The sequence below is a fragment of the Pelodiscus sinensis genome, chromosome 5 (genome assembly GCF_052426305.1).
Source record: "Pelodiscus sinensis isolate ZL-2025 chromosome 5, ASM5242630v1, whole genome shotgun sequence".
Taxonomy (NCBI): Eukaryota; Metazoa; Chordata; order Testudines; family Trionychidae; genus Pelodiscus; species Pelodiscus sinensis.
This window is the reverse complement of record NC_143056.1, coordinates 6,247,404-6,270,238: the sequence shown is the minus strand read 5'-3', so window position 1 is coordinate 6,270,238 and position 22,835 is coordinate 6,247,404. Positions and strand designations below refer to the sequence as shown.

At 52.1% G+C, this 22,835-nt stretch overlaps 1 protein-coding gene across 3 annotated transcripts in view; it reads right to left on the bottom strand.

Moving 5' to 3' along the window:
- Positions 1 to 22,835, bottom strand: part of ATL1 (atlastin GTPase 1) — a 64,632-nt gene that overhangs the window by 15,501 nt on the left and 26,296 nt on the right. For all 3 annotated transcript variants that reach the window (XM_075926178.2, XM_075926176.2, XM_075926177.2), the window contains exons 3-9: positions 21,862 to 21,996; positions 19,492 to 19,596; positions 17,303 to 17,353; positions 13,975 to 14,031; positions 7,295 to 7,387; positions 5,522 to 5,660; positions 852 to 979 (exon numbers count right to left, since the gene is read on the bottom strand). In XM_075926178.2, coding sequence (XP_075782293.1) covers positions 852 to 979; positions 5,522 to 5,660; positions 7,295 to 7,387; positions 13,975 to 14,031; positions 17,303 to 17,353; positions 19,492 to 19,596; positions 21,862 to 21,996 — 708 coding nt within the window. The remainder of the gene's footprint in view (positions 1 to 851; positions 980 to 5,521; positions 5,661 to 7,294; positions 7,388 to 13,974; positions 14,032 to 17,302; positions 17,354 to 19,491; positions 19,597 to 21,861; positions 21,997 to 22,835) is intronic.

Sequence of the window (22,835 nt, the reverse complement as noted above, 5' to 3'; positions counted from 1 at the left end):
GGCGCTCCAGGCCACCCATGGATGGAACTGACCCCCCCCTAGCCCTCACCCCGAGCTCTGTGCCTCCCCCCCCCCGCCCGCCCACTGCCCAGGCTGGCGCTCCAGGCCACCCATGGATGGAACTGACCCCCCCCTAGCCCTCACCCCGAGCTCTGTGCCTCCCCCCCGCCCCCCCTTGCCCTCCCCCCCGCCCACTGCCCAGGCTGGTGCTCCAGGCCACTCATGGATGGAACTGACCCCCCTAGCCCTCACCCCGAGCTCTGTGCCACCTCTGGCTAGGACTGGGGTTGACCCCCAAGCTCCATGCTGCCTGGGGATGGGGCTGCCCTGCCCCCATGCTCTTCTGCCTGGACCTGCACATCACTGCCAGCCCCTAAACATTCCTCCACACCCCCTCAGGGGGCACAGCCAGGCTTTTGGGTAACCTGGGCATTTGTTCATTTGCTTTTGCCTATTCGTCAGGAAGAGTGAATGGGACAAATGCCCGTTTTTAATCAAAAAAAGTCAGGACGGCCAGGACAGAGCTCAAAAAGGGGAGTGTCCCGGCCAAAACAGGTCATGTGGCTTCGCCACAGACTTCCTGTACTACCCTGGACAAGTCACTTAGTCTGTCTGTGCCACAGCGCCCCCGTCTGTACAACAGGGATAACAGCACTGCACGGCCTCACAGACATTGGGGAGGCTACTTAGAACCTATGGTGACGGGGGCCATATAAATGCAGTTTAGGAAGACGTGCGCTTTCCCCAGTCTGTGCCTCCCAGACTCCCTTTATGTCTCACTTTCATCGGTAAAAAAGGCGAACGCTTCCCATCTGAGTAGCTGCGCTCTCGCAGGGGGGAGGAGCCAATACCTTAAAGTATTCCACAAGGCCGCGGCAGGTGATGTTGTTGCCGTTGATCTCCTTAATGTCGAGGTTCTCAGGGCTCAGGAGCCAAGGGATCAGCACCTTCAAGTTCTTGATGAACTCGTCATCTATTTCTGTAAACAAACCCAGCGTCACGGCCAGGGCCTCTCCGCTCAGACGGGCGCTCCAAGAGGCACCCGGGAGACACCAGCAGCGGGCTGCAGCCGTACTGCGAGCGAGATGCCGTCTGAGTCAGCGAGGGCTGTACGCAGAAGGGTCAATGCCTCGTTAGTGCTGCTGGACTCACGCAGAATTCACCCCGTCAGGATGCATTTCTAGGGTTGCCAGATCCTTTCACAAAAAATACCGAACGTGGCGGGGGGGGAAATTGGTTGAGCAAAAAAAGAAAAAAAAGGGGAGGGACCAAATTTGTTGAGCAAAAAAAATAAAATAAAATAAATCGGGGCCGAAGTTGTTGAGCAAAAAAAAAAAAAAACCACGCAAAATAAAAAGGGTAACTGCACCTTTAAATTCCCCACTCTCCTCACCCCTGCCAGACGCAGCATGTGGCCTTCCATCCAAGAAAAACAGAAAATGCTGGACATTTTACCAGTCTGGTATTTTCTGTGTTTTTTTACCGGACAGAGGCCGCAAATACCGGACACCTGGCAACCCTATGCATTTCCAAAGCAGGCTCCTAAACTGCACTCACAGCCCTCTCCGCACACCATGCCGCTTTTGCATGCTCCAGCAGGGTGTCGTGCCTCCAGAATCGGTACTGGAGGCCTATCGCATGGAGTCAGGCGCTTCAGCTCTTGACCAAGTGGGTCCATGAGAGTCATCACAGGCCAGTCCTCAGCCTGGCAACTCACAGACAGCAACTAGGACTGAAGGCCAGGAAGCCCAACTGGGGCATAAGCCCCGCCTCTGTGCTCTGATTGGGCGAGTTCCAAGGCTCCTGATTGGCTCACTGCCTCTACTTAAACAGAGGAGGAAACAGGAAATTGGTTATAGTCAACGGAGCTTCACATAGCCATGGACGGCTGGTCTGATGCTGACCTGTTCCTATAACTGGCTACTATCCCAACTTCCCAGCCTTCCTGATGCTAAGCCCTAGCCAGGCCCGGCCCCAGCCCTGAAACGTGGTGAGTGACTTGCTTTGCTCTCCTTTGGCACGCCTGCTTGGAAAAAACCGCAGTCCGACGTGAAAACGTGTGGCCTCCAGGCGTACAGGAGTAAGACTTGTTCTTCCCTGCTTTTTGCTGCACTCCACTGAGGAGGTTTCTTACACTGAGCTGTAGTCAACCTGTGGAACTCCTTGCCAGAGGAGGCTGTGAAGGCTAGGACTATAACAGAGTTTAAGGAGAAGCTAGATAATTTCATGGAGGTTAGGTCCATAAAAGGCTATTAGCCAGGGGATAGAAATGGTGTCCCTGGCCTCTGTTCATCAGAGGCTGGAGAAGGATGGCAGGAGACAAATCGCTTGATCATTGTCTTCGGTCCACCCTCTCTGGGGCATCTGGCACTGGCCACTGTCGGCAGACAAGCTACTGGGCTAGATGGACCTTTGGTCTGACCCAGTACGGCCGTTCTTATGTTCTTATGTTCTTACATTATGTTCTTATGAACAGGCAGCATTTTAAAACGATCGGGACCACGCAACACGTGGAGCCTGCAGATTGGCAGCTCTTGTGTGCGTATTAGAGCATCCCGTTACGAAACCCAGGGCCCTGGCAGCTGCGTTAACACCCACTGCTGCCGCTTGGCTCCTCCTCACTCAGCCTGTGAGTTTCTTTGCTGCACTGTGAAGCAGTGAGGTTTTCGTGCAAGACATCCGTAGGAAGGCTTCTCTTCACGGAAAGGGGGCCGTGGCGATTCATTTGCCATTTCGATACTATTCCCTTATGAATCCTGCATGCTCTGCACTGCCAATTTTTATCACGGACCTTTCTAAAGTATCGTCTTTGCCAATCAAAATACAGAAACACCGTACACCGTTACACCGTAACATGGACTCACTAAACACATGCTGCTGCAGCTCAGACACCCTGCTATGGATGCACTGTGCTAGCCCAACAAATCCGAATGGGCTAGTGGCTTAGCAGGGCGGCCTCCCTGTGGGTTTGTGTGTACCCCTCCGGCCTGGAACACACAATACATTTCCCTGATGGCTTAGCCACAGGGACATAGAATTGGAGGCGGCGGTGGTATTTTTAGTACACAGACCAGTACCCTGACGTCTAGATTACTCTGTCTCTGCAATATTTTGAGTGAAGAGAGGTCTTCCTTCCTTCCTTCCTAACTTCCTTCCTTCCTTCCTTCCCTCCTTCCTTCCTTCCTTCCCTCTTTCCTTCCTTCCTTCCTCTCTGCCTCCCTCCCTCCCTCTCCGCACTCTTGCTGCAGCAAGGGCAGGGCAGGGAAATCTAAGGGGCCGGATGTGGCCTCCGGCTTGCCTGGGTCCAGCCCCTGAGACTTGGGACTCCTCTTCCAGCTCACTCCTGTGCTCGCTCTCCCACTCAGACCCCACATCCAAAGTCTGCTTCCCGGCAGCCCCCTCCCACACGCTGTACCCCTCACTTTTGGCCCCATAAAATCTATTAGCCTGCCCCCCCCCCAGCTCTGGTGCAAGAAGGGTGTGGGGAGTGTCTGTCTCTTTCCCAGATGGGGGCCTTTTTTGTTGTTTTGTCTCTCACTTTTGTGCGGCCCCCAACTGATTTCTGTGGGTCAGCGTCCCCTGACCCAAAAAAGATTCCTAACCCCTTCCCACAGGGAAAAATTGCGTAGGGGGGTTATGGAATCTCCATCTCTGGAGATATTTAAGAGCTGGTAAGACAGACACCTGTCAGGGATGATCTACAGTCTAGACGGTGCTTGGTCCTGCCGTGAGGTCCCTTCCAGTTCTATGATTCTATGATTAAATTCGACTTAGCGCCCAATTAAAAAAAAACCGAACTAGCGTATCCACACGATGGGGAAGCCTCAAAATGAGTCCGAGGCAGGCTCCGTTAATGTGGATGCGCTACCTCAGACTTAGAGCCCCAGGAAGCACTGAGGAGTAATTAGTTCGAATTACTCTGAGGAGTCGTTATTTCGAAATTGCGGCACTGGAGCATCCGCATGACTGCTATTTAGAAATAACTATTTTGGAATTCTGATAAAAAGCAGGAGAACAAATTATGAATTAAGCGGCCCATTATTCGAAATCACAGGCTCGGTAGTGTGGATGCTCAAATTCAACCTAAGGGGGCGTATTTTGAAATAAAGTCTTAGTTTAGACCAGGTTCTACAGGGCTTAGACTCTCTCTCTCTCTCTCTCTCTCTCTCTCTCTCTCTCTCACACACACACACACACACACACACACACACACAGTCAAAACCAAATCTTTTAAAACCAGCCTTCCAGTTGTCTCGTACAATGATGTTTGGAAGTAAGGAGTGAAATCTCTAGAGGATCGTAACCATTAAAGAATGACTAACTCATACATCTCTTTTCTCTGGGTACTATTTCACACGTACATATTGTCAGAGGAGTAAGACGTATGGCAAAGTTGTTGACTCAAGTCCCACGACTTGAACTCGAGTCCAACTTAAGTCGCCTAGGTAACTTGACTTGGGTTCATTGTTTGTGACTTGAGACTCAACTTGAGACTTGCTAATTTTGTTAAATCGACTCAGTGAAAAAATTGTTTGAAAATGCCGATATTGATGGCTTGTACAAAAGTGACTTGACATTTTTTAAATTAAGACTTGAGACTCAACTTGGGACTTGACTTGAAAGTGACTTTAGGGACACGAGACTTGACTTGAGACTTGAACTGTAGTGACTTGAGACTCAACTTGGACTTGACAATGATGACTTGAAGACAACACTGATGTATGGTCGGTCCCCCCCCCCTCCCGCAGCAGGCAATGGAGCGCACGACAAAAAGCAAGTTCTTTTGTCTGATTGTTTAGTCTGATGTTAAAAGGACGTCTTCCTTCCTGCTAAGAGACATGAGGAAGCACGGAACTATGGGTTCTATGACTAAGCAGAGAAAATGCGACACAACCACAAATAAAGTTAACTGAAAAATCCACAGCCCACGAATCCAGTGGAGCAGAAATGCAGCCTCTGAGCTACCCTAAGATTTCCTGCCAGGGAAACCATTAATCTGCTGACTCAAAACTAAATATTGCTTTGGAAAGCTTTTTACACCCAAGGTCTCTCGATTTTAAGGACCCACTTGTCAAACCAGGCTTCCATTTTTCACAGCACAATCAGCTGCCTCCACAACTTTGTGTCTGAATCAAATTAGCAGACCAAAAAAAGTACCAATTCATTATAGGTGCAAAATGGTGCCTCTAAAAATGCAAACTTCAGTCACTCGCTGGTAACACTTTGTTCTCAGACACCTGCCTAAAACTTTATCCCTTTATTATTTGTTAGCAGCTGCTAATACGTCCCCTTGTATGGCTAAAATCAGCAACATGCACAGGCATGAATAGCTAGTTTGTCAGTGTTAGATGTTACGTTCAGCCCTGCTATCTACATGTATTTTACTGAAAATATTTGGAAGGAGATATTCAGGAGAGAACAGAGCAGTCTGACAATGTGTATAAACAAAGCAATCGTTCACTTGCAACAGGGAAACGCTCAGATTCAACATCAAACACGAGCTTTTCATTTTCCAGCAAACCTTTTAGTTTTCCATCAAAATTTGGGTTGGTGGCAACTTTCAAGCCCGGGTGAGGGAGCAGGAAGCAGGAGATGTTGGTGAAACAGGAATGGATGTGCTTCCTCACATTCTGCAGTTCTTCATGTTGGTTTCCCGAGACCTAGGAGAGATCAGCTTGACGTTAGCGTGTTCACATTCTATGTGGGCAGCGTACAGGAGTGGCCCGAGGCCGGCTGCGGCAGCTGGCACCCCAGGCAGAAGGCGCGATCGGCGCTCCCGCCTGCACAGCCGTCAATGATCGTGACGTCATCATCGGGCACTCAGGTGCCCTGTGACGTCATCATTGGGTGCCCCAGACCGGCGGCGCCCTAGGCGACTGCCGAGTCTGCCTACGCTCACGGGCCGCCCCTGGCAGCGTATAGATCGCAGTGAGGCATGGAGTAGATGCTGCAAGAGGGCTGCTTGTGGAAGGAAAGTGCAAGAGAGCAAGGAGTGGACTGAGAGGGAGTCCTATGCAGGGCCGGCCCACCATATTTTGGCACCTGAGGCAGGGAGCTCAAATGACACCCCCCTCGCTTGGGCCAAAACTTTGCAAGGTCTCAATTCTGCAGCCTTCCTGTCCTACTCCTCTCATGACTGCTCTGCTCTCTACCCCAATAAAGGAGAACTAACAGCAGCAGACACAATTTTCTACACTCTGGGTCCTAGTGGTGCCCCCCCCTCCCCCCACACACACACAGTCTGGCACCTGAAGCAACCGCCTCAGTTCTCCTCACGGTAAGGCCAGCCCTGGTTCTATGTATGCTTTACGAGGCCATAGAGAGGGCTTCCAGAAACCAAGAAACGTTTCTAGCTCCCTCTGACCACGTGCCCTGGAGCGTGTTATTACTCCTAAAAGAGTGCATGCGTGCGTCTGACTGGAATACAAAGCCCGCTCAGGATTTCAGAGCAGGGGTTTTCTTGATTCCCCCTCCACAAGCCCTCTCGATTTATTTCCACTATGAAAGCATCTGTACATTTCCTGGCTACTTCTCAGGGAGCCTCTCCCATATAGTTTATTCCACAACTAACTATTAAAATGTACGTTGCCCAGAAATCTCTATGGTGGAACAAGCTAACTGCACTGTTCCGCATGCGTTTTAATGATTGCTCCTAAGAGCTATGGCGGGATATTGGTCTCCTCTTACCACCTGCGGCATCCCCCGTGTCGGCGGGGCCAGTGAGCTCACCCAACAATTTTCCATATGAACCACACCCCCTCCTCTTAGTGCAGCACCTGTTATGTGTCTACCCCGGAGCCTTTGATAAGGCATCTTCAAGGCCACCACCCAGTTATGTTGCAATGCAAGATATGGTGGGGTAGGGTTTGGGTCCTCCGTGAGATGGGGCCGTCAAAGTGAGCCCAATCCCTCACTTTCAAGAACACTGGCCAAAAAAGGTGTGGCCAGAAAATACAGCTCTCGGAGAAGAGTTGCTCTGGGTATGTGACACAGGGTGTCTCTACATACTATCTTCCTGACGCTCAGCTGAGGCCTCATTAGCCTGATAGCTGTCTGCTTTGTCTCCTGTTTATCACATCCTCCTGGAACGTACGTGCACAACCCTGTGCGGAAGCAGGGTCTCCAGACCAGCATAATCACTACTCATCCACTGGTGCGTGGAGCGCAACGGCTTCCTTGGGCTGAAGGAGGATCGCCTACGCCATCCTTGAACCCCTGTTCACCAAGCCCGTCGCATCTGACCCATCCCACTCAGAACTAAGTCATGCACGTTCATGCCAACCAGGATCCAAACCTTCAGACGTTTTTCCAAAAATTTTGAGCCACCGTCAGATCCGTAGGAGAATTCGTAGGGGAAACTCCAGTCCCGAACAAGGAATATGAGAGACTAAAAAACATAAGCAGGAAACAGAAGGCTCATTAATGCTGCGCTGTGCAGGATGGGCCTGAGCCAGTGAAGTCCAGATGCTCTTTGACTTCACTGGACTTTGTATCAGGCCCGACACGGTTTTGTTTCATCACCCACAAGAAAAACGACAACTGAGCTAGGTGAATACTACCAAGATACATTTTACAGATGTTGGTTTGCACTAGGGATGTAAAGGGTTAACTGGTTAACCATTTACCTGGTGAGTGGTTAACCAATGACCTGGTTAGGTCCACCATGTCATGCCACGCAGGGGGGAGGGAGACTGGGTCCACCGTGCCAAACCACAGGGAGGCCCTCCAACCAGACCCGCCGCAATGTGGAGCCGTTCTAGCCCAACTGGGCTGGAGTGGCCCCCGCCAGCAGGATCCCGGTTTGCACAGATACATAAATACTTATAGCCAGTTCCACACCTACTTTCTGCTCCTTTCCCCCACAAAGATTCAAACCTTCACATTTCACTGGCAAAAAGACAGCCAAGAAACCAATTTCAACGTCCCATGCAAAGAGGTCACGGCAGAAGTGCTCACAAGCTCATCCAATCGAGGAACAGAAGACAACACCATGTCACTTGTATCCCCAAACACTGCCTGAATTTTGAATATTCATCATCATGCCATAGAAAAACCCTTTAGAAAATACCCGCACAATTTCAAAAGTTACCGCTTCATCCAATTGGAAAACAAGCGCTAAATTCAAGGAAATTGTGAGACGGCTGCGGCTATTCAGTGAACAAAAGGAGGTGCCCTTTATTTTATAATTATTCACTGGGAATTGCTCAACTCCAGGGGCAACTTCTTTGGGGCCTGAATTTGGGATTATTTGGGGTGAATCGCTCCCCTGTGCAACACGTGCTTTTGGGACTCACGGGGACCCACAGTGGTGCACAAACCATTGTGCAGGGCTTCCACACAAGAGAGACACCCACTCTGTGATTAGCTGTTCCACAGCTGGAAACCCCCCTGCTCAAGATGTGCATTCAATACTGTATATTTCATGGCAGTTTGAGGCTCTAGACACTCAAGTAGGCACTTCCTTTTCTACTAAAATGTCATCGTTTGGATAGGACACACGCCAGGCACATATGCTGCAAAATAAAAAGGACATTAACCAAAGGGAACATGATCCCTAACTCCAGCCACGCTGAGTTTTATCCTATGGGAAATGTACAGCTTTGGGTTTTTTTTCTCCCAGCCTTCACTGGGCATCTTTCCAAGCCGACTTTTAAGGAGAAACATCTGTAGCATGAGAGGATCGATATGAAATCACAGGGTTTCGTAATCTTCATGCAGGCATGCAGTTTCGGTTCAAGAAATAAACAAAGGCTAGTGCGGTCAAGTTACCACCATCATGTCAAAAAATAAGTCTCAAGGCATGTCCTGCAGCCAAGCGCCGATTTACACAGCACGTACTGAAGCGACAGTCTGTGACTGGGGCCTGGAGAGGCAGGAAGTTGCGTGCAGAAGCCAAAAATGGCCTGCAGAAATGCCAGGTTTGCTCTCACACAGATGAGTAACCAGGTCAAGAATTGGAATTATGTTTATTGGAGATACAGAAAAATGGCTGCTGCTTAAAATAAAAATTACGCCGGGGGGAGGAGGCCGGCTCTTTCCCTCCTTAAAAACTCTCTCCATAAAGCACTGTTTGAGAGAAAGAAAGTGAGACATAAAATGGGCAGTTCCTGAAGAACACGAAAATCTCTTAAAAAATGTACATTTCAGGCCACCCCTTTCTCCAGTGGCATGTGGACACAGCAAGCAAAGGCATCGCTGTAGCATGGCTCGGTGCACCATGGCCAGCTTGAATCTAGCCAGCACAGGTAACAGCAGCGTAGCCATGGCAGCAGGGGCTAGCAACCAGAGTACATCCGGAGGGTCCCCAGTGGGTTTTTCCTCAGGTTGCTACCCAGTCCTACCATGTCCTCAGAGCTATTATTAGCGGCACTAGCTAAACGAATGGGCCTGCCTACCCAGACGGTGTTCCTGCGGCACGTTGCTATAACAAGACCTGTGTTTACTGGTTACACGTGCTCTGGACTCTCACTCCAATTCAGAAGCCATTTTGCAGCACCGTGGCCTCGGCGCTCCAGCCTTGGGCGCCCTTTGGTCCAGCCCAAGATGGACACCAAGAGTGGCTCTTTCCCAGAGGCAGTGAGGCAGGCATCGCCATGGAGACAGGTTCTCTCATCCTTGCCCATACGCAGAGATTCCTACATTTGAAGGCCAGATGGGACCACTATGAGCCACTCTGCCTTAGGGATGTAAACAGGCAACCGGTTAACTGGATACCCATTAAGCATCACTCTTACCAGGTGATGTTTACCAGTAACCAGTTAACTGGTGCCCAGTCCAGCTGGAGCAGCTCCCCCACTCATGGCGTTCTACAGGGCCAGGGACTTCTCAGGTCTGGGGGCCAGGGGCCAGCAGCTGGCAGCCCCACAGTTAACCATGTAACTGATAGAATTTTTAATCGGATACACGGTTAATATTTTTATACATTTTTTACATCCCTACTTTTTGTAGCCCCAGCCACAGAGCCTCCCCAGTGCCGTTAGAAAGACAATCTTAAAGTTTGGAGATGCTCCTACATCTGGAGGTTAGGTTGTTCCAATAGGGTACGTCTACACTTGCTCCCTAGTTTGAACTAGGAATGCAAATGTAGGTGACCAAAATTGCTAATGAAGCGGGGATTTAAATATCCCGTGCTTCATTAACATGATCTCGCTGGTACGTTTCTCTGAATGCCAGCTGTTTCGAAAGTGAAAGTGCGCGCTGGGATGCGTCAGTTCGAACCAAACCCTTTGGTTCAAATTAACGTTACTCCTCATTTTTTGAGGAGTAATGTTAATTCGAATCAAGGGGTTTGGTTCAAACTAACACGTCCCGGCGCACGCTTCCTGGTTCGAATCAGCTGTTGAGCGGAGTAACGCACCAGCAAGATCATGCTAATGAAGCACGGGATATTTAAATCCCCGCTTCATTAGCAATTTTGGTCACCTACATTTGCATCTCTAGTTCGAACTAGGGAGCAAGTGTAGACGCACCCATAGTTAATTTACCCTCAGTATGAAAGATAAACAAACATTGCATCTTATTTTAGCCTGAATTTGTCCTAGTATCCGAAATCTCTTCCCATGTAGGTACTTGTCGATCACGATCAACTCACGATCGTCTCTTGGGCAAACTAAAAAGGTGCCGCTTGGGAAGCCTCCTACTGTAGAGCAGGATTTCCGGACTTTCAGCATTGTTGTAGATCTTTCCAATATTTCAATATCCTTTGTGAAGTGTGAACACTGCAACTTACTGGACATTGTCTCCAGAAATAGCCCCACTAATGCCATATTCAGAGGCAATACCAGCAGCTCCTCTTCCAGCTTCATGCTCTCCTGCTTACACACCCCAGCATGGTGTTGGTCTTCTTAGATAAAGCATCGCACAGGGAGCGCATGTGCCGTTCATTAACTCCCATTACCCTGAAATCTTTGAAGGATGCTGTGTCCCACCCTGAGTTACCAATTTATTTGTTCCTAGATGCATGACCTGGAATTTGGCTACATTCAAACATGGGTTGTTCAAAAGGAGCCCACCCTACCAAGCGATCCTGGTCGAGCTGTGTAGCTGCCCTATCCCCATCCTTGGACGCTTTACGAATGGTCCTTAACAAAGATGCTAACTACCTTACCCATTACAAAAGTAGCTTCCCCAATTATCACCCCTAATATCATTATCTCACAGACACTAACCTCCCCCCAAACCCCTCCTCTGCTCTAAAATCTGATTTGTCAGTTTTACATGTGTTCACTTTTTTGATTGTATCCCTTTGGTATATATGGTCATGCCAACTTTCTTCCACAATCTGAGGAAGTGGGTCTGGCCCACGAAAGCTCATCTCCTAATAAACCATCTTGTTAGTCTTTAAAATGCTGCATAGTCCTGTCTTTTGTTTCAGCAAGACCAGACTAACACGGCTACATCTCTATTACTATCCCCATCCTTGTTCATCTCTCCCCACCAATGTGTGTGTCATCTGCACATTTTACCAGTGGTGAATTTCTATTTTCTTCTAGCTCACGGATGAAGATTTTGAAGACAGGCTCGCCAATGGAGGGGGGAGGGGGCAAAAGAGGTAACTGCCCCAGGGCCTGTTGATTCAGAGGAGTCCTGTGCTCTGGCCACCACTGCCACAGCAGCAGCCCCAAACCCTTTAAATCTCTGCCGGAGTGCCTCACCGTGCGCTCCGGAAGGCTCTTAGGGCTGCAGGGGAGGCAGGGGCGCAGCACAGTGTGCTCCAGGCAGCGCCGAGGTGGGGCACCGTGGTCTGGGCAGTGCTGTCAGCCCTGCCCGTCACCTGAGGTCCTACCCCTTCCGGAAGCAGAGAGCTAGGCCCCCCCACACCTTGCCCAGGGGCCCGGCGTGGCTGTCCGCTCTTCTGATTGACTAGCACTGGGACAAGAACACTTCCCTGCTGGTCCCACTAGAAACATCCCATAGGATGAACTTCCCGATTTGCAGTTACTTGAGAACGGCATGCGTGGCTAAGTGCCTGACAGAAGCCTGAGTATATTATGTCAACACAGAGGTACCCTTAGGTGGGCGCCTGTACCCTGCCCTATGCCCTATGCCCCATGCCCCAGACCCCTGAGTGCTGTCCCCCACCCCTTATGCAACAAAAATCTGCTCCCACCCCCTGCCCGGCTTTCCAGCCACACAAGCGAGTACCTGACGGGCTCACAAGGGGTGCGGGAATGCGGTTGGTTTTGGCTAAGGAGAGATGAGGAGACTGCAGATTTAAGGGACTGCTAAGCGACCGCCTCATTAGTAGCATCTGCTGAAGCTGCCTGACAGATCAGCATCTCCATCCCAGCATCACCTGCTTTTTAGTTATCCATTCATGTTTGCATCCCATCGGGATGGGCCTGTAACTGCCCGTAATTCCACCCCTCGGGCGCCGACAGCCTCCGTGGGCCCCTGGGCAAGATGGGAGGGGGCAGGACAGAAGGGGCGGGGTGGGGAGCAGCCAATCCGGAGCGTCACACCAGTCCCTCCTGCCCTCCCAGCCCTTAGAGCCGTCGGGAGCATACGGTGCGGCACTCCGGCAGCGATGTAAAGGGCTCTTGCCACCAGCACTGTCACGTTAGCATCCGGGAGCCCCCAGCCCTTTCGAATCGCTGGGCCCTGAGCCAACGGCCTCTCCCCCACCCCCGTCATCATGTCTGCTCCCTCTGTACAATTCACTCCACGGGTCCATGACAGTAGCTAGAGGCACATCCTGCGCCTGTCTCCACTTGAAGAGCCTGCTTTGTCCTGCGGGAAAAGGAAGGACGAAAATCCCATTTCTGGCCTGAAAACAGAATCTCCTTTCAACGGATCCTTTCCTCTCTGGCACTGGGAAGACTGGGGATGGAATGAGGCCCCCGGTTCCACGGAGCCGCAGAAATCCCGCTGGAACCCAGAGACAAGGGGGAAGCGGGCTGTATTCCCCAGCTGGTCGGCCGGCTGATCCTGCCCACCTGCTCTGCGCTGCTGCCACCGAGATCCCACCCGATCCGTCAGTCCTGCAGCCTGATCCCAACGCCCAAGGGGAAGCATTGTCTGTGACCGGAAGGGGTGGGGCTGGGGACTAGTCACCCCCCCCAGACTTGTCCAGGGCTGGAGGTTCTGGATTAAAAAACACAGCAAAGGGCTACCAGCCCCGCCACTCCTGCATTGCCCGGCAGCTGCCTGGGTTGCTGTGGCTATTTAAGGACTTGCAGCTCCAGCTTCTACCGGGGTAGTGCCACGACCGAGAACTAGGATCCATTTAAATAGGATCCTGCTGCCTGAGCCACCTGCTGGAAATTCGGTGGCACGAGCAGCAGGGTATAGCAAGACGCCAGATGAAGCATTAGGCAGGCCGGCTCCGGCTCCCAGGCCGCATCTTGCCCAGCCCTGGCTCACATCCTGGAAACAGGGCCCCGCTGTGAGTTAAGTGGGGCGTGGAGGTGAATTCCACCCATGGCGCCTTTTGCAGTTTAGTGCCAAGCCTCACGAGCCAACAGGCGATGCGCGGCGCCCGGGCCAACAGGCGATGCGCGGCGCCCGGGCCAACAGGCGATGCACAATGCCCGGGCCAACAGGCGATGCACAATGCCCGGGCCAACAGGCGATGCACAATGCCCGGGCCAACAGGCGATGCGCGGCGCCCGGGCCAACAGGCGATGCGCGGCGCCCGGGCCAACAGGCGATGCGCGGCGCCCGGGCCAACAGGCGATGCGCGGCGCCCGGGCCAACAGGCGATGCGCGGCGCCCAGCCCACCAGGTCTGCGGGTCGGGGAGATCGAAATGGGGAAAGCAGCAGAGAGGTTTTGGATTTCGCGGAAGAGCAGGGGGAACAAGACGCCTTTTCTTTGTGTCTCTGCTCAGTTAGTCCTCCCGGTCCTGTGATGAATTCGGGTTTCCTCGTTCCCCGCATCACAAACAGCACTGACACCTGCTGGAGAGGCCAAAAGGTTCCCACCGAATCCCAGTCTGCTAGAGAGTCACCTCCGTGGTGAACGCCGCGTTACTCACCTGGAAAGGTTTGAGGAAGGTTTCCTCCATGGCCAGCCGGCCGTATTCCGTAAAGAGCTAAGACAAGGAGCAAAACAAGAGAATGTTTAGTTTTGGAGGCTGTTGTGCAGTGCAGCGGGGCTGGCTTCATGCAAAGGCTAGTGCATGGGTTCCCAAACTGGGGGGCGTGAAGAAATTCCGGGGGGGGGCGCGAGGCAACCCAGCCGCCCCATCAATACCCCCCCACCCCTCCAGTTGTGCTGCTATTTTTGGGTTTTGGCCCCAATCAGTTCCTTTTTTGCTCAACACGTTTTGCTGCTATGGGGGGGTAGGGGGTGAATGTTTCTCAAAAATCAAAAAGGGGGCGTGATGCCGAAGTTTGGAAACCACTGGGCTAGCGTCACTATAGTGAGCAGGGGTGGCCGCTCACTGGCCCCGAGGGTGAAGCACCCCTCTCCGAGCACCAGGGCTGTGCCAGGTCCTGCCCCTTTAACTCCACGGAGGCCAAGGGTATAAAAGCCCAGCCCAGGAGCTCAGTTGGGGCCCAGCCACTGGCGGAAGCAGAGATCTGCCCTGAGCTCCCGAGCCAGGAGGGCCCTGAGGACCTGGCATAGTAGAGGAGTGGCCTGTGCCACCGGGCCCATGCTCCGAAGAGGAGACTGTCTTTACCCTACCCCAGGGTGCAGGCTACTAGGACCCCGAGAACCAACATACCAGGTGACAGTCTCCCCCTTCCCGCTCACGCCCTGGGAACCGTGTCTGTGTGGCAGTCCCACTCTGACCCAGGGCCTGGGCTGCACTGACTCTGGAACTGCATTTGCCTTACTGTCTGCCCGGCCCTCAGGCCTGGGGGTTGAGAGGAGCCGCTGGACCGTTACTTATAGGTCTGAGCACTGGCCAGGGGCCCAGGACTAAGCCAGCCTGCTTTCAGTCACTAATTGGTTTCTAGTTTTGGTGCTAACAGTCCCGTTTACACTGCTTCAGCGACGGTCTCGGCTGTGCATTTCCCTCTCACGGCATAGAGGTGTTTTAATACTGGCTGTGCTCTATCTTGACACGCATGAACTCAGCACAGAAATCTTAGTTGCCTAATAAGTCGGGGTGGGGGAGTTAATGTATCAATGGACGGAGTCTTCTGCCGGTTTGTGTGCTGACATCTCCCCAGAGTTTTCCATGTTACGCTGAATTGTCATAAGCCCAGCGCCTTTGACCCGTTGGACATTGCTGGAAATGAGGTTAAGAAACGGGCATTTACCCCAGACAACCGAGTCCTGCAGCCAGGCTCCAGACTTACACCGACTAAAGACTGCGGGGTTAGCTCCTAACATCTCAAGCAGGCTTAGGGCTGGACTTTTTCAGCAGATCAGCTAAATTTGGAGGTTCTCCAACCTCTGGGCTGTTTCTTCTAAATGGAGGCAAAATTGGCTACCTCTCAAGTCCCCAAAAAGGGATCCAAATGCTAAAAACCCAACAGAAAAGTCATGTCACACCAGATACATAAAATGGGGGGGTTGGAGGAGGGGTATATTAAATAAAAAAAAAAACACCCACAGCAGATATTTATCCTGAAAACTGGGCTGGCCACAACAATGCAGAAACCACAGCAACAAAAATGATTAGGGGTGTGGAATGGCCGCCATGTGAGAAGAAATGAATAAGACGGGGACTTTTCAGCTTAGAAAAAAAAAGACTAAGGAGGGATATGAGAGGTCTATAAAATCTTGACTGATATGGAGAAAGTAAATAAGGAAAAGTTATTTACTTGTTCCCATAACACAAGAGTTATGGAGTTTCACCAAATGAAATTAATAGGTAGCAGGTTTAAAACAAACAAAAGGAAGTTTTTCTTCATGCAGCACAGTCAATCTGTGGAACTCCTTGCTAGAAGATGTGGTGAAGACCAGGACTTTAACAGAGTTCAGAAAAGAGCTAGATAAATTCATGGAGGTGAGGTCTATCAATGGCTATTAGCCAGGATGGGTAGGAATGGTGTCTCTAGCCTTTGTTTGTCTGAGGCTAGAAATGGGTGACAGGAGAGGGATCGCTTGATGATTTCCTGTTCTGTTCACTCCCTCTGGGGTATCTGCCATTGGCCACTGTCAGCAGACAGGCTACTGGGCTGGAAGGACCCTTGGTCTGACCCAATGTGGCCGTTCTTATGTTCTTATCACGTGAAAAACTGGAGATGTTCCAGGGGGATTTTTGCTTTTCTTTCCTTTCACCCTCAATAAGGAAATCCAGGCTACTCAAAGATTTCCCCGGAGAACGGATGGGGTGGCCGTTCTGACCACATTCCACCCATTACATGCCCATGGACAACCAGGGCCATATGCCCAAAGTTTAACCAACCCAGCAGCATTTGTGACACAAATAGGGATCCCACTTTCAGAAGTTATAAACCAGAATCCGTCTTCCTCTTTAAGCTTTTTTAATGACCAGAATCTGCCACCCAGTGCCGCGTGAGCAGTCCAATTAATCTTCCACTCGTTAGGGGCTAGACTGTGGAGGCGGTAAGCTCCCACGCCCGGAGGAAGCCCCACTGTCTGCCCTAGAGCTACGCAGAGGAGCTTCTACGATCTGCTCCTACCATACTTTCCTGGATAATCTTTGTCTTCCTCGCAGCGCACTGACCTGACCAGTGCTAATTGCTTTCAGATCCAATGGAAGGGCAGCATAAAACCCTAAAGGCCTATTGCTAACAGTGAACTGATGAATATTTAAATAACAGACGTCCATAATTCCCTCAGACCAAGAGATTTGCACCCAACACAGCTGGTTGCTAGAATTGTACTTGGCGAGCTAGTAAGTCCCTGTGAGATGAGCAGGATTTTAGCTAGGTCTGGGAGGACTTGGGTGCGCTCCAGTGCCCCCTGAAACCAGGGCTGGTTTCACACCGCTCCCTCTGCTCTTTTGCAGTCTTGTTTTATGTTCTGGCTTTTCACTCCAGGCCGGAGCCCTCGCCCCGGTTTGCACTCCACACGCAGCGCCCGACAAGATGTCCAAAAGGGGATAGGTCCAAAATCTCGGCCTCCAGGTTGACTCCAGCTCAGCAAGGCCTGTTCCCATGGAGACAGCGGGAGTTCTGCCATTGACTTCTATGCTAGACGGAGCCGGTTCACTGGCGATGGGCCTCAATAGCGCACAGGAACCTGGTCCCACCCTCTTTGGGACTCATTCACTGCAGAGCAACAGCTGCTCTTCCAGAGGAGAGCCCTCTGGCACGCTGCACTGAAATACTGCTAGTCCAGGGGAGCAGGCCAAAATGAGGAGGTTTTTTAAAAGAGCCCCACCAACGCAATCATGATCGATTAATCTCCCCCCGCCCTCCCCGAGGGCACCAGGAGGTTACCTGTAAGTGCTGGAGGTCATCTTCCTGGACGTTCTGCGACAAGTTGTACACCTGCGTTGAAAAGGAAACGTTGAGCGAGAGACTTAAAACGTGCTGCCCTTCCTGTCCAGCACAGGCAATGGCCTTTCGACGAGCGGCCTTACGTCTCCAAGCCAGCGTGGCGTTCCGTGTGTGACAGGAGGGACCCGCGCCGAGGCCTGACAGGGGCTGTAAACAGTGTCTGGCCCTCTGTTTGACACATACACTCTACCCCATCTTTCTCACCCCATCCCGCACCCCCCCACACACTGCTCTGGGCAATGAACCAGGAGGCTGCCATAGGCTGGGGCCCCGTGAGGTGTGGGCCAGGCACGTCTGTGGGTCGCTTCCTATTACTTGGGGCCAAAGCTCCCTAAAAAAGGGGGGACCCACCAGCACCTGAACTGTGGCCCTACCCCCTCTGCACTGCCCTTAACCCCCTGCCCTCATGCCCACCCCTTCTCCCTGAGCCCCCTGCCCTCACGCCACCCTTCCCCCAAAACCCCCTTTTTGCACCATGTCCTCCCCCAAGACTCCGCTCCCCACTCGCTCCTCTCTGCCCCTCCCCCATCGTTGGCCCTTATGGCCAGTAAAAAGTGATGGGACCCAGACCCCCGCCCTGCCCGTTCCAATGCCCGTCTTGGGGTCTCGAGCTTGGCAGACTCTTGGCTAACACTGTCGCCCTGCCTCTGACTGGCCCCCTGGGCCGTGCACGTCTGCATGGCAGCCTGTGCTAGATGTGTTACGATACGACAAAGGCCTATGACCACTGCCCCAAACCAAACCAAACCGTGAGTCGACCCCCTCTCGTTGGCTGTCTCCCTACACACGCCTCGTCCTTGGAAGACACGAAACACGGGGACACGGGGAGGGAAACGCAATCCCCCAGTGGCCTCTGATCCCCCGATGGCTCCAGGTTATGGAGAAAACATGACTAACTGGGCTTCGTTAATTCCAGCCCAAAGATGGGGGGGGCCTTCATTTTCAGAGGAACTTTTAAAAACCATTTCCTGGAGCCATGGATTTGTTGAGCAAGCCAACCACCAGTAGAGGCCCCCACCCAGTGCCCACAAACGCCTCCCGCTGGCTTCTCTGGGTGTTGGACTGGCCCCTCGTGAATGGAGATGTGCCGTTCCCAGCCAGCCGCGCAGGAGAGCAGCTGCACTCTGCAGGGGACTGGGACTTGGCTGGGTGGAGCTTACGTGACTATCTGTAGCAGTCCTTGCCTGTGGGCCTGGCCCTGCAGCGCACTGAATGCCTCCTCCTCCCTGGAGAGCCCGGGGCACCCGGCAGACTCAGCCAAGTCCAGTGGGGACCGGAGCACGTCTCAGCCAGCCCATCCTTGGGGACACGCCCTCCGTCCAGGTGCCAGCGAGGTGCCGACTTGCATTCTGGCCCATAGATTGCCAGGCGCACTGGGCGCTCCCGGGATGAGCAGGGCTCTAGACAGGGGCATGCGCAGGAATTTGTTTTGTCCCCTTTTGGAGGGGCACGTTCTCTGCCCCTGCTGAGACCCGGCACCGGGAGAGCTACCGTTCCCCCCTCACTGTCACTGCTGCAGTCCTGGGGAGGGAGGAGCCGTCAACTCCCATCACAGCCCAGGGCTGGAAGAGTTCTGTGCCCCCAACAATTACTGGGAGGGATGCCCCTCCTTGCCCCTCCTTGCGTATGCCCCGGCTATAGACAATCCACGAGAATATTGCTGGTATCCAGAAGAGGGTTCCCAGAGCTGCAGTACAGACCAGTGCCAGCCCAGGCAGCCTCAGCGAAGAGACACCTTTTAGATCAGTGCTTCCCAACCTTTTTCCCATGGAGGAACCCCTAAAATAATTTTTCATATCCTTATGAAAATGTTTGCTTGGCCAGAAAAAGTTGACAGCGGGAAGTGCAATTCAATTACTGCTAAATTATTGTCAAGAAAATGTATTTGTAAAGGCCTGTTATATATATGTCAGCTTACATTGTAAGAAAAAAATTATTTATTCCACGATTTCTCGTGGAACCCCTACGATGATCGGTGGAAAACCCCAGGGCTCCGTGGAACCGTGGTTGGGAAACGCTGCTCTAGATTTTCCTCACTTTTCCCTCCAGTCATGTCCCCATGACTCTGCTCCCCCAGAAGGTCATGGCTGGCAGAGTTAAGCCAATGCGCAGCCTCCTCTCTGTACTACCTGGATCGAGCTGATCATCGTGCTCAGGGCAAACACAGTGGCTGAATCCCGCAGAGTCGACTGGCTGTCAAAGGTCCCCTGCGTGTCCATCAGCAGCACGGCCACCTGCGGAGCAAAGAGGTGGGGATTGGCACTCAGCGCTCCATGGGGCTAGTGTAACCCACCCCCCTAGTGGGGTCACGGTCCCATGCCGTGGCACTTAGACCACGTACAGCGAGCGATAAGAACAAGGGAGCTCTGCAGCCTGAGATGAGAGCCAGCTGGCTTTTGACTCAAGCTGGAGAGGCTCCTACATGGAGGTCCCAGGTGCAAGTCTGCCCAGTGGCAATTACACTAGTCCATCCAATCGCTCTCCAATGCCAAGCAGGGGCAGAGCAAACCAAAACGTGAGTCGACCCCATCTCGTTGGCTGTGTCCCTACACAGGCCTCATCCTTGGAACATGGTGACACGGGGAGGGAAACACAATCCGCCAGCGGCCTCTGATCCCCCGATGGCTCCAGGTTATGGAGAAAACGTGACCAATTAGGCATCCAGCCCAAAGATGGGGGGGACCTTCATTTTCAGAGGAACTTTTTAAAACCATTTCTGCCGCTCTACTCTGCACTAGTTAGGCCTCAGCTGGAGTACTGTGTCCAGTTCTGGGCACCACATTTCAAGAAAGATGTGGAGAAATTGGAAAGGGTACAGAGAAGAGCGACAAGAATGATTAAAGGTCTAGAGAACATGACCTATGAAGCCAGGCTTCATGAACTGGGCTTGTTTAGTTTGGAAAAAAGAAGATTAAGGGGGGGACATGATAGCGGTTTTCAAATATCTAAAAGGGTGTCACAAGGAGGAAGGAGAAAATTTGTTCCTCTTGGTTTCTGAGGACAGGACAAGGAGTAATGGGCTTAAAGTGCAGCAGGGGAGGTTTAGATTGGACATTAGGAAAAAATTCCTAACTGTCAGGGTGGTCAAATATTGGAATAAATTGCCAAGGGAGGTGGTGGAATCTCCCTCTCTGGAGATATTTAAGAACAGGTTAGATAGACATCTGTCAGGGATGGTGTAGACGGAGCTTGGTCCTGCCTTGAGGGCGGGGGGCTGGACTCGATGACCTCTCGAGGTCCCTTCCAGTCCTATGATTCTATGATTCTATGATTTCCTGGAGCCATGGATTTGTTGAGCAAGCCAACCACCAGTAGAGGCCCCCATCCAGTGCCCACAAACGCTGGCTTCTCTGGGTGTTGGAGAGCAGCAGTACTCTGCAAGGATACCAGATACCCTGGAGGGAATGGACAGAACAGGGAATCATCATGAGCCCTCCCCTGTCGCCTAGAGACTAGACAGAGACTAGAGACACCATTCCTACCCATCCTGGCTAACAGCCACTGGCAGTCCTCTCCTCCACCAATGTATCTAGTTCTTGTCCAAACCCTGTTATAGTCTTGGCCTTCACAACATCTTCTAGCAAGGAGTTCCACAGGTTGACTGTGTTATGTGAAAAAAATACTTCCTTTTGTTTTAAACCTGCTGCTTATTAATTTCATTTGGTGACCCCTAGTTCTTGTTATTTACTCCTCCTCATAACACACTTCCTTATTTACTTTCTCCACAACAGTCAGTTTATACACCTCTATCATGCTGCCCCTTAGTCATCTCTTTTTGAAGTCGGAAACTCCCAATCATATTAATGTCTCCTCATAAGGAAGCCATTCCAAACTCCTAATAATTTCTTTAGCTCTTTCCTGAACCTTTTCCAAAATTCCTTTTTTGAGATGAGGCGACCGCATCTATATGCATTATTCAAGATGTGGGCGTGCCATGGATTGACATAAAGGATAATTTACATAATTGGATATTTTCTGTCTAATCATCCATCTCTTTTTGAACAACTCCCACGTTCAGTTAGCTTTTTCGGTCAGCCCAGGGGGCTCCTGAACACAGGAGAGAGATAGCGCATAACAGAAATCGTTCTCGTTCTGTGGATAGAGCCTTAGTGTCGCAATGGGTTTTTCGCCTTCCCCTGTAGCATGGGGCATGGATCACTTGCTGGAGGATTCTCTGCATCTTGGGGTCTTTAAACCATCATTTGAGGACTTCAATATCTGAGATATAGGAGAGAGGGTTATACCAGGAGTGGGTGGGTGAGATTCTGTGGCCTGCACTGTGCAGGGGGGTCAGACTAGATGATCATAATGGTCCCTTCTGACCTTAAAGTCTATGAGTCTATTAGAAATGGCTGAGATCTAAGGCACATGGCGTGAAAGACCATCTAACGGGACGCTTATCTAGGAAAAAGCAGAGCAGCGGTGTTAGAGCTCGGGGCGGGCGAACCCAACGGCAGCCCCCAAACAAAGGGATGTGCTGGCACCGGACACCCACGCACCTTTTTACCGTCCGGTTTGTCCACCAGAAAGACCTCGCTCCATATCTGAATGCCAGTCGTCTCCCGCTCAGAGCCGCCTCGCCAGGAGAAGCCCGTCAGCGGTTCGTTGTAATCGCCGACCCAGTCAATGGAGTCCTGCGAGGAGGGAGGGAAGAGATTACCTCAGGGCTCTTCCCTCCGCTGTGTTGCCTCCGTCCCAGGGTTACTCGCACCGGAGGTTTTCTACCAGGCGGCAACAACTCCCCGGCCTCCCCATTCAGTTCTTTGGATCGGCGGGGCCTGAAGAGGCACCTGAAGGATGGGCCCAAATCCACAAGCCCCTCCCAAATCACTGTGACAAAGCGGACTGCAGGCTTGCTGCTGACCCACGCCACTCCCAGTCGGAACCCAGACTGGACAGAGCCCCGTTCCGAAATCACAGACGCCGACCAATCTTCCCGCTAATCTTTTCCATCCACATGTGGATTTTTTTCCCATCCGTGTGCAGAATGAATTTTGTGCTGTGCACTGAGGCACATGCTGATGTGCACTGCTAACAGAAACAAAACTTAGCGGTGGGCGCTCTGCTAATCAGCTGGGCAGCACTGGAATCTCTCCTAAGCAGCCGCACAAGCACGCGGCTTACAGGGGATGCTGGCCCCAACCCTGGAGCTCATAGAGACTCTCCAGCTGCTGGCTGGTACTGACCCTGCACCCTTGAGCAATACTGATTCTGTCCAGCAGAAGGCAGCGGAACCCTTCCACCTCAGCAAGGCTCCCACACGACTTAGGAACGCTAAGGGCCGGACTCTCCACACCGCCCCATTGGAGGCCAGCACCTGGGGCTGTAGGAGCCAGTGAGGGGTCCTCGCTCAAGCACCAGCTGGCCACAATGGAACGTAGAGCAGATGAGGTGCTGCTTTCACTTACACCATTTAAGGTTGCCAGATGGTTTAACTAAAAATACCGAACACCCCCCCTTCTTCCCCCCAAAA